The following is an 18,104-nucleotide window of genomic DNA, read 5'->3' as shown; positions in this document are numbered from 1 at the left end:
AGATCAAAGTCCATAAGTCCGATATTGGTCCATATGTCTGATACCAATCTACAAATTCCTCTTCAGACTCACGAAACACATGAAATGATGTAGAATGCAGGGAGACCACAGGCCAGTAAGCGGAAAGTCTTGTGGATCCAGTGGTGATGTAAGCATCTCAGCACTGGCATGGGTCTCATGTGTCCCCTCCAGCTCCAGGACTCTAGCATAGCTCCATGTGTCTTATCAGCAGGAATGTCTTGCAGGGAGTGTCTGCATATTTGGCCTCCAGTCACCTATTTATTTCCTTAGTGCCTCCAAACAAGGTCATCAAGCTGCAACCTGATTGACAGGCTAGACTCCACCCCTTCACAAGTTGACAAGAGATTATGTAACTGCCATGTAAACCCATCCTTTTATATATCTATGATCCTGAGTGTCCTGCTCAAACACAGTCAGAACTGACTCAACAGCAATGGGTAAAAAAAAACGTAAAACTCACTGCCTTCCAGTGGATTCTGACTCATGGCAACCCTGTAGGTTAGAGTAGAACTGTTCCCTGTGCGTTTCCAAGGTTACAGGAGTTGAGAGTCACATCTTTCTCCGGCAGAACAGCAGGTGTATATAGCTTTTATTAAGCAGAACATGATTTGATGTTGCTAGTTGCAGGTGTACAGACATTGTAGAACTGCTCCATAGGATTATCAGTGACTGTGACCCTTTGGGAGTGGACTGTGAGGTCTGACTTCTGAGGTGCCTCTGGGTGACTTTGAACTGCGAATATTTCAGCTAGTAGGCAAGCACTTGAGTGTTTCCGCTACCAAGGGATCTTACAAGCATAGTGATATACTCAAACTCCCTGTCGATGACGACTCACAGTGTCCATAAAGGACAGGGTAGAACTGCCCCTGTGAGTTTCTGACACTGTAACTCTTTATAGGAGGAGAAAGCCCAGTTATTCTCCCTAGGATAGTCTGGTGGGTTTGAATTACACACCTTGAGGTTTGCAGCCCAACTTGTAATGACTATGGGACTTCTTCTTGTAAGTTGATAGGCTTACTCACTTGCACATATCATGACACAAAGTTGTTGTTTGCCATGCAATTCCAACTCATACTCAGAGACGCTGATAGACACAGTAACACAGCTCTCGGGTTTTTTAGGCTGTAATTTTAATGAGAGCAGACTGCAGAGGGGCTGGTGGGTTCGAATGGACTCTTAGGGCTACCTGCTGTGTGCGTAATCATTGTGTAACCAGGGCTTCCCTGTATACACATACCTGGTTTTATTTCTCCATATACAATTCCTGGTTACCTTGTGTTGTGGATGGAATTATTTTCCTGCAAAATATGTGCTGTGAATGCTGATATTTATGCTTGTGGCAGGAGAACACGGTCAGAGACGGCGGCAGAAGAGGAGTCCCTCAGGGAGGAAAACAATCCAACTATGACTGAGGAACGCAGAGTCAACTATAATTGCACGATTGAAGCAAAGCCTCATGGAGTAAGGCCTTCTGGACCTGTGTTTGCTGATGGAGCAGAGCTCAAAATGAGAAGAAACAGGTCCAAACATCCATAATTAATTGGAACTTGGAATGAATGCCATATGAAATACAAATCTAGAAATATTGGAAGTTGTCAACCATGAAATGGAATGCATAAAGATTGGTATCCCAGGCATTCGTTAGTGAACTGAAGTAGACAGGTATTGGCCATTTTAGATCAAGCAGTCTTATGGTGTGCTATGTTTGGAATGACAGATTCAAATGGAACGGCACTGCATTCTTTGTCAAAATGGACATTTGAAGATCTAATGTGAAGGATGTACCTTGCTGCCTGTGATAGGATACTGTCTATCTGTGTACAAAGAAAGCCAACCAATGGAACTATTATTCAGACTTATGAATCAACCACTAACACTAGTGATAAAGAAATGTTATGAACATCTTCAGCCTGAAGTTGATCAAACATGCCATCAAGATGCATTGATAATTATCGATTATTGGAATGCACAGTGGGAAACAAAAAGGAAGGAAGAGTAGTTGGGAAATATGGCCTTGTTGATAGAAACTGGAAATTACATGATAGAATTTTACAAAACCTTTTCTCAATAGCACAAAAGGATTTCTCCAGGTGGAATACACAGAAATCAAATGGACAATTATGGGAAGAGAAGTTGGAGAACCTCAATATCAGTAGCTAAAATCAGGCCAGCATCCAATTGTGGAATGGACCATATGGCTCATATACGTAAGTTCAGGTTAACCAAAAAAGTGAAAGCAAACTCACTGCCATTGAATCAATACCAACTCATGGAAATCCTACAGAAAAGGATAGAGCTGTCTGAAATGGTAACTGTTTACAGGAGTAGAAAATCTTGACTTTCTCCCAAGGAGTGGCTGTTGACTTCGAACTGCTGCTCTTTCGGATTCCTGCATAACCACTTCAGGACCAGGGCTTCTAGCTCAGGATAAAGTTGAAAAGAATAAAACAAGTTCACAAAAGTAAAAATGTGACCTTGAGTCTATCCCAACTTAATTTCAAGACCATCTAAAGAACAGATGTAATGTGTTGAACACTAATGACTGAAGGTCTGATGAGCTGTGGCAGGTCAAACATGGACCTCTTCCAGTCCGTTGGCCAGGTAGCTGTCTTCCAAATTTCCTGGCATAAACAGGCTCAAATGCTACCTTCTGAAATGGTGGAATGTCGACTACCATATATACTCGTGTATAAGCCAAGTTTTTCAGACAAAAAATGTGCTGAAAAACTGGGGTTCGGCTTATACACAGGTCAGTGGTACCCCAGCGAGGTGTAACATCTCACGGGTGATTGCCGTTCCTCTTCTGTTCATTCAAAGCCCTGCTGACACTGGAGGGCTTTGAATGTTTGTTTACTTACATCTAACCAATCAGAGCCGTCCTATGACGTGGACAGCTCCAATTCGCAAAAGCACCTGTAGTGATTCACTTACGCCAGCAGCTGAACTGGTAAGGATGTGTCTGTGGCTGCACTCCGTCTCTTCCCTCTGGTCTCTGTGTTGTCATAACCTGCATTACCCACCCTAAGCTTATACTCAAGTCAATCATTTTTTCTGGTTTCCCAAGTAATAATTAGGTACCTTGGCTTATACTCGGGTTGGCTTATATTCAAGTATATACGGTAATTCTTTTAGGTGCAGTGAATCTGAGTATTCTTTCTATCTTATGATATTTCCTACATGGTTCAAGGTTTTGCCCATAAAATCCTGCAGTATAGAAACTCCAGGCTTGAATATTTTCTTCAGCTCTCTCAGTGTAAGATATACTAAGCATATTCTTTCTTTTTGCTTTACTAACTGTGGGTCTTTGCACATTTCACAATATTTTGTCTTCTCCAGCAGCCCTTTGAAATTTTCTCTTCAGCTTTTGACTTTGTCATTCTTCCGCGTGCCTCAGCTGTTCTATGATTAAGAGCAAGTTTCAGTGTGTCTTCTGACATTCATTTTGATCTTTTAAATGACTTTTTGCTCTATTCATGGATCTTGGCTGAAAGCAGAGAATACCAGAAAGATGTTTACTTGTGCTTTATTGATTATGCGAAGGCATTTGTGTGGACCATATAAGAAACTATCAATTACTTTGAGAAACATGGGAATTGCTGAACACTTACTTTGGCTCATGCAGAAGTTGTACATGGTAGCTGTGCATGGTATACTGCATGGTATAAGATCAAGAAAGGTGTGTGTCCAGGTTGTATCCTCTTACCATACTTATTCAATATGGATCGGAGGAAGGCTTCCTAACAACCTGAGCTACGCAGATGGCACACCCATGCTTGATGAAGGTGAGGACTTAAAGCACTTGCTGATGACAATCAAAGATTTGTTTTCAGTAAGGTTGCAACTCAATATAAAGAAAACAAAAATCCTCACCATTGGACCAATAGACAGAATCATGATAATCAGAAAAGATTGAAGCTGTCAAAGATTTTGTGTTGCTTGGATCCACAATCAGTGCTCATGGAAGCAGCAGTCAAGAGACCAAATGATGTATTGCATCGGGTAGATCTGCTGCAGAAGACCTCTTTAAAGTGTTGAAAAGTGAGGCTGTTACTCTGAGGACTAAGGTTCACCTGTCCCAAACCATGGTATCTTCAATAACCTTTGAGGCATGTGAAAGTTGAGCATTGAATAAGGAAGACCAAAGAATCGATGCACTTGAACTATGGTGTTAGAGAAGTACCAAGGACTGCCAAAAGAAGCCCAGTCAGAATGCTCCTTAGAAGCAAGGATGGTCAGACTTCCATCTTCCGTACTTTGGACATGTTATCAGGAGAGACCGGTCTCTAGAAAAGGACATCATGATTGATTGGAAAAGAGGAAGCCCCTCATCAAGAGGTGTTATCACAGTGACTGCAACCCACGCTCAAGCAGAAGCACAGGTGTGATGGTAGGGTGGGACTGCAGGGTGTTTCTCATATATACAGTTGCTATGAGTGGGAACTGACTCAATGGTATCTAACAACAAGCCTGGGGCTGTCATCCCATTTCAAGTGTTTTTTATGTTAATGAAGCAGGATTACAATGGGGTGTATTTTGAGTCCATTCCTTTTGAGATTTAAGAGATTAAATATACAAGTCGAGGAGACACAGTCTCACTCCCTGCCAAGTAGTTGATGCTGAATCACAGTGCCCCTACAGGACAGGGCAGAATGGCCTGTGGGTCTCTCAGACTGCCCCACAGAGGAGAGATGCGGGCATATCAATGCTATGACATATGGGAATCTCCAAAGAACAAGGAAGCAGAAGCTAAAGAGACCAGAAGCTCCAAAGAGAAGAGGGAAATCCTTCCCAAAGCTCTGAATCTGGACGTCTAGCCTAACAGATTAGTAGGGGGAAACCTGCAAAAAGACTTTGTGAAGAAGCAAAATAGTGCCGGGCAGTGTAGGATAAGATAAAATAATAATTTATACATTATTAAGGGTTCATGAGGGAGGGGGAGCAGGGAGGGAAGGGGAGGGAAAAAAGGAAAATGAGCTGATTCCAGGAACCCGAGTGGAAGGCGAATTTTGAGGATGAGGGCAACGAATGTATAAGGGTGCTTTACTCAACTGATGTATGTGTGGATTGTGATGAGTTGTATGAGCCCCGATAAAATGATTTTTAAAAAAAGAAGCAAAATAGTTACTCCAAGTACTAAGGTGCACCTGATTCAAACCATGGTATTTTTGATCATTGCATATGCATGTGAAAGATAAATAAATGAAGAAGACCAAATAATGCTTGATGCACTTGAATGATGGTACGGCTGAAGAAGAGAACATCCAAGAACAGGTGGGCATGATGCCTCAACAACGGGCTCAAACTTTAGCAAGTTTTGTAAGGGTATCTCAGAACCGATCTGTTGTACATAGGTCACGATGAGTTAAAATGACTTAGCAGCATCTAATAACAGTAATGGATAATTAAGATAGAATTTGGTGTTGACTGGAGTACTGCTCTAATAGATACCTAAATTGTGGAAGTGATTTTGAAACTAGGTCATGGCTTTTAAGGAGTTTTAAGGAGCCCTGTGGCATAGTGTTTGGGCTATGCAGCCACCTCCCCAGCTCTCCTGAAAGATGGCCTGCTGGACTGTGAGGCCCCTTCCCCCTGACTCTCAAGGCCCGAGCTGGACTGTGCAGTTCCTGCCTCCAGCATTCTAAGGGCCTTATCTCTCCAGGCCGGGTCTGTACAGCCCCTTCCCTCAGTGTTCCGGGATGATTGACTCACAGACCACATCCTGACTTAAGACCCTATAAGGGCAGCACCAGGCCTTCCTTCCCCTTATCAGTACATACGTCCTTGGCTAAAGCCCTACATATGTCCCACTGCCTCACTGCTGGGTGCAACTTCCCTGACCCAACTCGTTGGGTCGTGGAATCCACCCAGGAGCTCAAGATGCTCCTGTCTCTTTCTATGCTCTCTTTCCTTCCGGGAGTTCTTTCCTTGCCTCAATAAAATCTCTCTATACTTCTCATTCCTGACTGTGCCTTGTCTCCTTCTGCACCTCCATCTCCAACCATCTCACCTTGGTGCTGAAACCTGGGACTCAGAAGAGGGGCCTCTGTGCTGCCCCAGCCCTCCTCTGGCCGGTGTGTAGCCCTGTCCTCTCCTCCATTTCCAACCTCTCACATAGTGCACTACCACTTTTGCTGCTGACAAGGACTGCAATTTGAACTGACCAGCCACTCTAGAGGTGAACAAATGAGGCTGCCTACTCTGGGGAAGATTTAAAGTCTCAGAAACACAAAGACGGAGTTCAACCTCATCCTATTGGATCACTATGAATCAGAATAAACCTCATGGCAGTGAGAAGAGTGAAAGCCACCACTGTGTGCCGGTTTATCATACTGTGATAGCTTCAATGCTTCTCTGAGTCAGAAACTAAGCCGAAACCAAACTCACTGCCACCGAGTCAACTCTGGCTCACTAGGGTGGAGTAGAACACCCTTGGGGGTTTCCAGGATGTTAATTCTTTACGAGAGTAGAAAGTTTCACCTCCTCCCTCCACCCCCATGCCCACTTTGAAGACTAATGTGCACCTGACTTAGCCATGGTGTCAGTTGCCTCATATGGGTGACAAGTAGGTTAATAAATAAGCAATCTAGAAGAATTGATGCTTTTGAAGTATGGTACTGGTGAAGATTATTAAACCTACCAATGGGAACCAGAAGAATGAACTTTTAATAAAAAAATTAAAAAGCTTAGATCGAGAGACTGTTGGTACAATTATGTCAGAGGCAATTTTGTTGAGGGCTCAGAAGGAAGTGAGGAGAGATGAGATGTAGCCCTTCTAGCCATAATTCTGAATGTGGTATACAACAATTCTGAACTCCGTGGCAAAGTGGGGATGAGTTGGGCTGTGATCTGAAAGGTCGGCAGTTCAATTCTACCAGGAGAAAGATGGGGTTTTCAAATCCTGTAGTTACCATCTCAGAAACTCATAGTGGTAGTTCTGCCCTGACCTGTAGGGTCACTATGAGTCAGTATTGACTTGAGGGCTGTCTTTTTCTGTTAAAGCATGAAGGTGAGATTCAGTCCTGACCTTAGGAGAGGATATGAACCAAGCCACATACTGGGTGCCTGACTTTACTAGAGAGTGTGATTGAAGACACCTTCCTTTGTTTTCCTTGGGTCACGGTTGGCTAAAAGACAAAACCACACTTTCAGCAAAGACATTCCTCAGAATTTGAGAGCCACCTGGGGCAGAGAGAAAAGAGAAGACCATTGGAAAAGCACTTCCAAGATCCGTGGCGGAGGCTACTTAGCCCAGATGCACCAGAGATGCTGGCATGGAGACTCAGAGGAGCAGCCCAAGACTCTGGGGTCCCTGATCTTTATTTGGTGAGGCTCTGGGACAGGGAGATAGAGCTGCGGGCTGGCTTCCTGGCCCACATAGGCAAAAGCCAATGGGACCACGTGCTTGAGAGGCTGAGGTCCAGACACTGGTTGTGAGGTTATTGCTGTGGACCAATGATTATAGTGTTTACTGATCCTGATCTGTAGTAACCTAATAACATTTTAACCAGACCCCCATAATTGTGAATATTGTCTGTGAGTTCTGTGTGGCCATTGCAAAGAATTACTAACCCAGCATGAAAGTAGAGTGTTATGGCAGGAATAGTTGGTGTCAGAAGGATGAAGGGTGAAGGCATGTCTGATCCCGGCCTCCTGGCAATAGGGATATGATATGGCCAGCCACTTCCCCCACCCTACCCCCCCAACCCCGAACCATTTACTGTGAGAGCTACAAAGTATTCTTATTCATTGTCTTAGAGAATGCAGAGGGCCCCAGCAAGAGAATATTGATAAAAGTGCAGACGTCCAACGTGCTCCTGGTAAGCTTCTGAGAGAGAGTGAGAAATATACAGGTGTAAATGGAGCAAGGGTGTGATCTTGTTTTTTCCTGCAGGGGCAAAGCACTAGTTTGAGTTATGGCCAAATATTTGTCAGAAGGTAGAATTTATATGAGAGGAACTTTGTCATCAGGCTGACAAGATTAGAAACAAGTTCTTAAAGAGGTTGCATGGCTTCTCCTTGCTGTTTCTAATGATAAAATGCTAAGAAAGACAAGGACACAATTTTAACCAAAATGGTGGTTACACAATCTTTTCATTAAGTCTGTGACTGAGGGTTCTAACCAACTACAGGGAAGTAACCTTACCGGTGTAGAAGGAAGGGGACAGGGAAAAAAATTAATATACAGGATCAAGCACTTCACTTTTTCTCTATGTATTTATTAGCTTTCCAATTAACTTATAAAACTTTGAAGCATAATGATTTTTTAAAAATTCACCTGTAATATTTGTAACACATTCAATATTGGTTCCTTTTAGACCCTGTTGAATGAGTTCTACAGGGAAGCATTTCAAATTATTATTGTTGACAAACTGTGAACTCTGAAATCTTGAGGAAATTACTTGTGTAAGGGTGACCTGGAACAAAGGGATAGTCATTCACAACATGACCCTGGATATGTCAATTAGGCATTTTTGACTTCAGCCTATTTACCTATAAAATATCCGCCTTAGAATTCTCTAAGCAAGAAAGCTCCCTCTGTTTTTCTCCTAAAAAGGAGCATCCCCCCAGTAGCAAGATCAGCAAGGATTGTGGGAAGCTGAGCTTTCTTGGTTTCAAGAATGGGGCTATAGACTCTTGGATCTCAAAGCACAGCCTCCTGTTTGAGGCGGATCTTCACCAACTTTGTTCCAGAATGAGAGACTGCAGGTAAAGTGTGTCAGAGATAAGGGCTACTGCCCAAAGCAGAGGGTCTGGGGCTGCAAGCCCAAAGGGAGAGGAACAGGGCCTGCTGGGGCCAAAGGAAGAGAGTCACCACCGAGAAGAAGTAGAATGGGGCTTCTCTGCCAGCAGAGCTGCTGCTATCCAAGAGGGCCTGGAAGGCAGCGTGGAAGACTCTATAGCAAAGGGGCCTCTACCCAGATGACACAGGTCATGGCCAATATCCAAGGCTGGGTGGGTGGGGCCATTGCCTAAATGGCCATAGAGATTGTCCTCATGTGCAGAGAATTAGTGCAGTATTTCCCACTGTGGTTTGGACTTGCTTGGTGCCTACGAACTCTTCTTTGCTTAAACACTCTCCAACTGGTAATGCAAATGTCTACCATGTGTTTATTCTACCACTGTACTTGGAAAACAGAAAACTTAAACTCTAGATTTCACAGGATCATAGGTGAAGAGGTTTTTTTCTCCAGGATGGAACATGCCTCTTCTCAATCCAAATTCAATTTAAATGATTTAGAAGATAAGACTTAGGCAATGAGATAGGGTGAATGTATACTTTGCACATGGCAAGGAGATACATTTTGGAGAAGGGAACAAAGGGTAGAATATTGTAAATCCTATAATGTCTCCCCAAAATATGTGTTGTAAATTCTGACCTCTATGCCTGTGATTACAAGCCCATTTGGGAAGGGGTTGTCCTTGTTGTATTAATGAGGCAGGGTTAGAGCAGGGTGTATATTGATTGAGTCGATCTCTTTTGAGATATAAAATAAAAATTTCAAGCTAGCAAGAGATGGGGTAAGATAGGTATCAAGACACTTAGAGATGCCTTAAGGCAGGCGTCCTCAAACTACGGCCTGCGGGCCACATGCGCCTAGGACATTGATCCTGTCCGCCGGGTATTTTTGCCGTTTGTTTTTTTACTTCAAAATAAGATATGTGCAGTGTGTACAGGAATTTGTTCATAGTTTTTTTTTAAACTATAGTCCAGCCCTCCAACGGGCCTGAGGGGCAGTGAGCTGCCCTGTTTAGAGTTGGAGGACCCCTGCCTTAAGGAACCGGTCGGCAGCAGCTTACGAGACAAGAACTCCCTTGTGAGCAGACTGAGAGAGGCAGTCTACCACTGAAACTGGAGCTTCAATATGGGCTTCTAGCCTCTAACCTGAGAAAACACATCTTTGTCTGTTAAAGGTCATCCACTTGTGGATTTTCGGCTACAGCAACACTTAAATAACAAAGACACGTTGTGATTTAGCTGTTCAGAAACTAAACAAGGATTTGAAACTGAAGTCAAAAGCCTATGCTTTTAAGTTTATATCATTTTATCAAGAAAATAACATCCCAAATACCTTTACAAGGCAAGGAAAGTGGCTTAGAATACGCATGTCCTTAAACTCATCCCCTGGGGAAGCACTTCCCACCCTGGGAAGGTATTTGCATGTCCTTGGATAGTCGCCACCTTCCCCATGTGTTCTCTGGCATGTGGACAGACTAAGTACATAGTCAAAGACATTTGCATGATGTCAAATGTGAAGGCCAGCTAGCGACGACTAATATTTCTGATAGTGTGTGTGAAACAAATTACCAACTTAAAAACGAGAAAAAAGCTTTGATTTTTATCCAGCTGATATACTACTATAATCGTTTTCAATTTAGATTATAAACCCAGTAATAAAAACTGAGCATTTGTATTTTGTTCAAAGATCTATTTCCAAGATAAAACTAAAGTGTGCTTCTTTAGCAGATTAATTGCTGCCAGATCATCACGTTAGTTACATAAAAGCTAAATGGAAGTTTTAATGTTCCTTTTCTAGCTGGATCACAATGTAACTTATTCTCCCTAGTGAAGCAACTCCAATTTCAAAAGTGGTTATTATCCCCACACCCTCTCTTTTGGTTTTAACAAAGAATTGCTATTAGGAAAAAAAAGTGCAAATTAAAATGTACTGTTCAGTAAGTTCATACTGCACATTAAAATTTTAGATAATCTCAAGTCTATGACTTAGTTACCACTTATAATCTTAATATTTAATAAAACTTATTCAGCAGTAGAATGTTTTCGCTTACCGAGTATTAGTTACATGGAGTAGTAGAACACTTTGTACCAAACCAAACTAAACCAAACTCACTGCCACGAGTCAATGCTTTTGTACGTGTGCTGCTTAGATAAAAAGGTGGAGGAATAAACCGACAGACTCTTGTACAGTCAACGCATTTAAAAACCAGACCACATGAGTTATTACAGTACATTTTAGAAACATTTATTTTAGGAACACACAAAACTAAAATGAGTATTTAGTTCAAAAGCTGTAGACCAGAGAAACAGTAACTTCATGTTTAAAAGGCGCACATCTGCTCCGATAGTCTTGGCATGATTCTATGACTTAGACCTTAGGATAGAAGATACTGGATTTTCTTTTTTTTTGGGGGGGGGGGTACTTAAATTAAAAAAAAGATTTACATTTATAATACAAATAAATATCACTTTCAGAACAGAGAAAATTAAACATTCATGAAAGCAGAGCATCTTATACAAATCCATTGTTTACTTCAAATCAAATTTTGCACACTGGAAAAAGTCAGAGGTCCCATGCTGCAGTTCTGCTGAAAAATTTTTAAGGGTTTTTCAAACTTCGTATGGTTTCCGAAACTGTCTAACAATACAAGAAAGTCATGCTTGTTAAGCTATTAAGTCCATAATAAGTGACACCTCAAGTTGAGCAGGTTTAGAAAGTGTACTCATTTCTGGGGCTTTCTCATGAACACTCTGTGACTGATCGACACATCATTTCCAATGTCACCAGTAAGGCCTCGGTGTGCACTCCAGGGCACACTTTCAAATTCTCAGGCAGTTCCTGAAGAACACCGGGCAGCTTCTGTAATGTCTTTATATTTCTACTATAAAGATCCAATAACCAGTCAGTGTGCGCACCGGTGGTTTCCTTATAACTCTTACAAGCTGCAAGCAGTTCGTTGAGATGAGTTAACCCTTTGAAAGCTAAGAAGAACTCTGAAGACAAATCAAAAATGGAACAAAAGTTTAGCAGCATTCTACTCAGCAAAAAGGAGCCAAACTCAAGTTGCTGGTGATGGAAGAGTTTTTCTGCTTGGGCATGAAAGTTCTCCACGGTGTCTTCGATTTTTGTAACAGCAAAGAGCTCCTCCTTGATTTGAGGAGAGACCACATAATCCAAGGGTAACTCCCCCATTGCGTTTCTCTGCTGCAAGAGCACTGGGCCTGTGAAAAAGAAACGCAAAAGGTGAAAAGGGAAACGGCTTTATTTTGGCAGCGCTAACAGCTGTTTCTCTCCCCCACATGCCCACCCCAAAGCATCCAGGGTGCTGTTTGCAATCATATCTTGTACTAATTCCTGCTAACACAATTAAGTGCCTACACATATTGACTGTCTGATAAAGGTATGTTAAAACAAAACAAGATTCTAGTTCATTGCCTAAGGCGTTTGCCTCATAGTATGTGCTTTAGATCAATAAAGAATGTATGTGACGCAGAGGGCTTCAGAAATGTGTGGCAAAACAGAATAAAAAGAGTGTATTATCAGGAGCTTTCTGAAATCCCACTGTATAAATAGGGTGGAGGGGAAAGGGAGGAGGAAGAAGGCTTTTATAAAACTTTATAAATTGTCAATTTATTTTAAAATAAGTTTCAGTGTTCCTAGGTGACATTAACTAAATACCACACACTGCCATCTGGAGACTGTGCTCCTCTGCCGGAGTACTGCTTCCTCCCGAGGCAGTTTCAAACTGCTGGCCTTGCGTCGACACTCTGCTCATAGCCACCATGCAACCAGGGCTCAACGGAACTAAACATCGCTCCTTTAAATTCTGTAGGCGAGTCCGTCGGGGTGGCCTCCGCCAGCTGCTCTGAGGGAAAACGACCAGGCTTTCTGCTCCTGGGACAATTTATAGCCCTGGAAATCCACAAAAGGCAGTTCGACTCTGTCCTACAGGATCCCACGGCTCAAAATCAACAAGTGGGTGAAGGGTAAACTATTGAGGTGGGGGTCATTCGTAAATTGTGGAATATAAAGTTTATGACCCAAAATGTAAACCTCCACTTACTGTACAATAAAAAGTTGGGGGAGGGATGAAAGAATATTATGGATTTTTATCTTATGGTACCGCCAAGAGGAACGGATAGTAACGCACCCCCCACCATGGCTGGTGGGTGAGTCTCACAATAGAAATATTTATTTCAGTTGACCCTTATTTATGGTTAACTTTTAGTACAAGTAATTGGTTCACAAATAACTGTACGTTAATTGTTCTGGATCATATTCATCGAACCTAAACACATCTAACCACCTGCCAAGGAAGTACTAAAGATAGATCTTAGTCCATTTGCAGTAAAGGGTGTGGCAGGGGCTAAACTATGACTCAGAACTAGATCACATGTCAAAGTACAGAAGTACTTACTACTTTGTCAGTCAAACCCTATCATCTTTTTATTCACACGGCCATTAAAAATGCTCTATGTGCTATCGAAAGATATAGCATCTGCGGTCTTAAAGGCTTGAAGATAAACAAGTGGCCATCTAGCTCAGAAGCAACAAAGCCCACATGGAAGAAACAGACAAGCCTATGTGATCATGAGGTGTCGATGGGATCAGGTACCAGGCATCTAAGAACCAGAATAAAATCATACCTAAGGTGAATGGGGTGGGGGTGGGGGGTGGGAGAATGGAGTGAAGACCCAATACCCATCTGTAGACATTTGGACACACCCTCACAGAGGGGTCACAAGGAAGAAGTGAGCTAGTCAGGGTGCAGTATAGCACCGATGAAACAGACAACTTTCCTTTAGTGCTTTGGTGCTTCCTTCCCCCCACTATCATGACCTCAATTCTACCATACAAATTGGATTAGACCAGAACATGCCCACTGCTACAGACAAGAGCCCGAAACACGGAATTCAGGATAGATAAACCCCTCAGGGCCAACAATGAGAATAGAGATACCAGAATGATTAGCAGAGGGTGTGGGAGAAAAAGGGTGAATTGATCAAAGGATCAAACTAGAACCCCCTCCCAGGGGGACGAACAATGGTAAAGTGGGTGAGGAGCAACGGAGGATGATGTAAGATATGAAAAAAATAATCTATAACTTATCAAGGGTTTGAGGGAGGGCAGGCGAGTGGGGGAAGGAGGGAGAAGAAATAGGGAGCTGATATCAGGGGCTCAAGTGGGAAGAGAATTCTTTGAAAATGATGATGGCAGCATATGTGCAGATGTGCTTGAGACACTGGATGAATGTATGGATTGTGTTAAGAGATGTAAGAGCCCCCAATAAACGTATTTAAAAAAATGCTCTACAGGCTATATTAGAACGAGCAGACAATCAAGAGCTCTCTCTTATAACATAGACCCTATATGGTCAGAGAGATAACAGATTATAGATGATAAAATGTCTAATGACAACTCTGATTAGGCATATTTAGTGGCCTGCATAACACAGATTTAATATAAAAGATAAACGGTTCCTAGAAAAATTACAGTATTTAAAAATTCTGATTCCTCAAACTTTTTGAGGCCCTCTCATCAGGTAATTTATGGAACTATTTGGTCCGTTTTCACTGTGCTAGAATTTCGAAACAAACATTAACAAAAATATCTCAATCCTAGTTATTCCTTAAAAAAATAAACCCCTAAACAAAACAAATCACAGAACTCTGGCCAGAGGATATAAAGTAAACAAAGATTTCAAGGACATAATATGATTATTCAAGAGTAAATGACTCACAATGCATACATAACAGTGATAATGATGGTATCAAGCCATTTGGCAGGTACTTAAAAATGACTATAGCAAAGATGTATTTATAAAATTGCCAAAGGACTTTGATAACAGTAGAAGTAGGTTCAATTCTCAGGAAATGAAACTCACCCATTTACCAATTTTTACTAACGGTCCTAGAACCCTTCCCATTGGCTGTTAGAGGCCACTCACCATGAAGGAGCCGAACTTTATACAATAATGGCTGTTAGAGCACTTTGACCATTTTGAAGCAAGTTCCAATACCAGCTTGATACAACAGATGCACGGTTGAGTACAAAAATAAAAACACTCAGAAGATAGATCTTTATGGTCTACCAAACATATAACACTAATACAAAAAGTAGGAAAAAAATGAAAACTACTCTGGATTATGAAATCGTTATCAGTAAAATAGACACCCTAGGCCTTTAGGGGGCAGGAGAAGATTATAAATAACCAAATACCTTAGGCTACCATGCTCTACAGTCTTCTTTACATATGTAATAGTATTTTAATATAGAATACAAAAGACATCTAAATAAAGAACACTTGTTTTTTATGCACAATCAAATAGCTTTAATTACAGGAAAAAAATTAGGTCAGATTCTGAGTTGAAATGAGCATAAATAAAAGCAACAGGAAATGCATATGTATCTTTTGTTTCTATATTATAAGCAAATCACCAGTTATCTTTCTTTAAAAATACAAATCACATGAGTACATTTTAGGATACAATTTATATTAATCATCTTAGTGATAAAAAATGCCACTATAAAAGTATTTGCTGACAGAGAGAGAAAAATGAGCAGAAAGCATTAAGTAAATATTAAACTCAAGTTGCTTTCTTCACACAACCCCCATACAACCGTTATTACCACTGAAAATCTTCCTACTTTAAATTAATCGCCTGCAAAATGTGAATGAAAAAGAGATATTCCAAAGATATCATTTTTATGGTCTATAAAAAATGACTCATAAAAATACGATTAATCAAGTTACCAGTTATATACAGAAAATGAAACAAAAATAAAAAATCCAAGTAATCACAATTGAGCATGTACATCCATTTATTAAAAAGCTTTTACAAATAGCTGGTTCGCCAAGGCTTCATACACTTTAAATAAAAGTATTAATATTAAAAACCAACAAACTCAGTTCAAAAATACATTCTCATATAGTGACTTAAATAGACTTAATAAAACAATAAATGCAGATTATGAAAAGGCTTTTATCCCTTCTAATAAAAGATGCTTACATCTGAGCAGACATTTTATCCTTACTCTTTCATTAATATACAATCAAGGCATCTTTCCTTATAGATCTTAAATATAAAGTGCTATCTACCTCTGAGGAATTCATCAGAGGTAAAGCGGATAATTTAACAAACCAGTTTAGCATAAAAGCACTCACCCCCATGCTGGAGTAGCAGCTTGCCAATTTCTACATGTCCGTTTGACAGTGCATCATGCAAAGGAGTCACCCCGTCCACTTGAGTGAGCAGATCTACCTCTGGACAACGTTGCAAAATTTCCTGGACACACACTGTGTTGCCATAGTTACAAGCTTCATGCAAAGGCGTCCAGCCAGCATTGTCTAAATTAGAAATCAAGGCAAGTTTTAAAAAACAGCAGAAAAGTAGGACTTTGGGCAGTAATGTACTGATAGTCTATTTCTTTTATCAGTATAATTTCTAGCTGCTTTATATATAAAAAGGACAAAAACAACCCTCCCCTATCTTTCTACTTTGGAGAACACAAAGTAAACGAAATGAAAACATTTTAAACATATTTGTGTTGGAATCAAACCAAAATATGGACAGCAGAAAGGTTTCTAACAAGCTACATATGAATATATCATGGATTTCTTGATTGTGCTAATGGTGATATTTCCCAGGTAGCTTAGATAAGCTTACGTTGATTTTTCTCAATGTTGACATTTACCTATTTAATATCACAAATATTAAGACATTGGATTAGACCACAAAGATTTAGAGCTTACCTTTAACATTGATGTCTATTCCTGGTAAAGAGAGAAGAAAAATCAATTTCTCCACTTGGTTATTTATGCAAGCTCTATGCAGGGCTGTTTCTCCTGCCATAAAAAATTAATAGATTATTCCAGAGAAGGCAGATATCAACTAAAGAAAATAATCAAAGAGCATGAACTAGGAGATGTGGCCCCATGCCAGAAAATTATTTATTGAGTTTTCCTTTTGACTGGTTGTTTAAATCTCTCTTGTATTAAAAAAAAAAAGAGAGAGAGAGAGGGTGGGTGGGAAGGGGGTGGGGGGAGGGAACTTCTCCAATCCAAGAGCTTCTGTTCTATCAGCAATTCAGAAATGAGATTTTACTGCAAAAGGTTTAACCCAGGCATTGTCTCCCCTGGTTCAGGGTTTACAGCTTCAATCCCACTATAAAACCCCCAAATGATCTGAGAACACCAAAAATACTGGGTTTTGGAGCAATAAAAGTTTCTAGTGCAATTGCCCTCTCTTAAATTTATTCATAAACCTACGTTAAATATATGGCTCTTTTTTACGCAGCATTTATAGCTTAATTCAAATGAATGTTTCTGGCTAAGCACGAGTGCTTCTACACACTCAAGTATAATTCAGAACTTCAAATCCATTAACAGATGGTTTGCTGCTTCTCAATAGGCTGTCTGGCTTGACTACAGCAGCACAGAGAGGGAGAAATGAAGGAATCTTACTATAAACACACACACACACACACACATTCTAGTACCATTTAAAGCTGAACAAGGGTGACAAATAGAAGGGAAAGGTTTTAAGGTCTGCTCTTTCTAGGAAGAATGCAATTAGTGCATACTAGCTAAAATTTAGCCTATAACTTATAAGTAAAAGTAATAAAATAGAAGTATTGATTTGATGGCATGGGGCACTTAAAAAGTTCTAATACATTGCTTAGGAAACAAATGAGATACTGAATCATATTCTTTCGTGCTATAAAATACTAAGTAACATACATTGCAGTATTTGGTTTTACTGAATGTCTCTAACTTCTACCATGATGTTTCTTTTGCATGTAGACTGTTTCCCAATTCTCTCCCTCCTCCCAGTCCCTTCTGCTAGTCAGCCTAAAGTCATTCATATTCATTTTACATTCTGAAGCAACAAAACAAAGAAAAAGGATACTGATCTGTAAAGTTAATATCCGAGTTTTCATCTAATCCATTGTTCACATTTTGAGCAGAATTTGTACTGTGCAATTATGAATTTACATCATGCTGAACGATTAAGACCTCGGTGACACTACTTCCACGAGTGTCACCATAACGAAGAGCACATGTGTTTAAAACACAATGCAGCTCCCACACAACAGAGACTCAGGGGTTTACTCTGGCTAGGTACTTTCGTGCTTGGGGGCTGAGAGGTTATCTAAGTGGAAAAGGTGCCAGAGTGAATTAATACAACACTATTCTGGCTTATTCATCCTTTAGGTACTTAGGTTCCAGTACGGTTAGAAGCAAAAGCCAAACACATTTCAGAGTCTGGGCTCAGTGCCTGGAAGAAAAGAGTCCATATGCTTAACACAGCTATGCAACATAACCCACCCCTCGTTCTTTGTTCA

The 18,104-nt window shown here is 40.8% G+C and overlaps 1 protein-coding gene across 2 annotated transcripts in view; it reads right to left on the bottom strand.

Moving 5' to 3' along the window:
* Positions 1-10,987: 10,987 nt before the first annotated feature.
* The window catches only part of SLF1 (SMC5/6 complex localization factor 1), a 75,106-nt gene continuing 67,989 nt past the window's right edge, over positions 10,988-18,104 (bottom strand). For both annotated transcript variants that reach the window (XM_075541284.1, XM_075541285.1), the window contains exons 18-20: positions 16,513-16,605; positions 15,925-16,107; positions 10,988-11,980 (exon numbers count right to left, since the gene is read on the bottom strand). In XM_075541284.1, the coding sequence (XP_075397399.1) occupies positions 11,499-11,980; positions 15,925-16,107; positions 16,513-16,605 (758 nt within the window). In that variant the 3' untranslated portion in view covers positions 10,988-11,498. The remainder of the gene's footprint in view (positions 11,981-15,924; positions 16,108-16,512; positions 16,606-18,104) is intronic.

The sequence above is a fragment of the Tenrec ecaudatus genome, chromosome 2, assembly GCF_050624435.1.
Source record: "Tenrec ecaudatus isolate mTenEca1 chromosome 2, mTenEca1.hap1, whole genome shotgun sequence".
NCBI lineage: Eukaryota > Metazoa > Chordata > Mammalia > Afrosoricida > Tenrecidae > Tenrec > Tenrec ecaudatus.
This window is presented reverse-complemented; position numbering and strand designations above follow the sequence as displayed.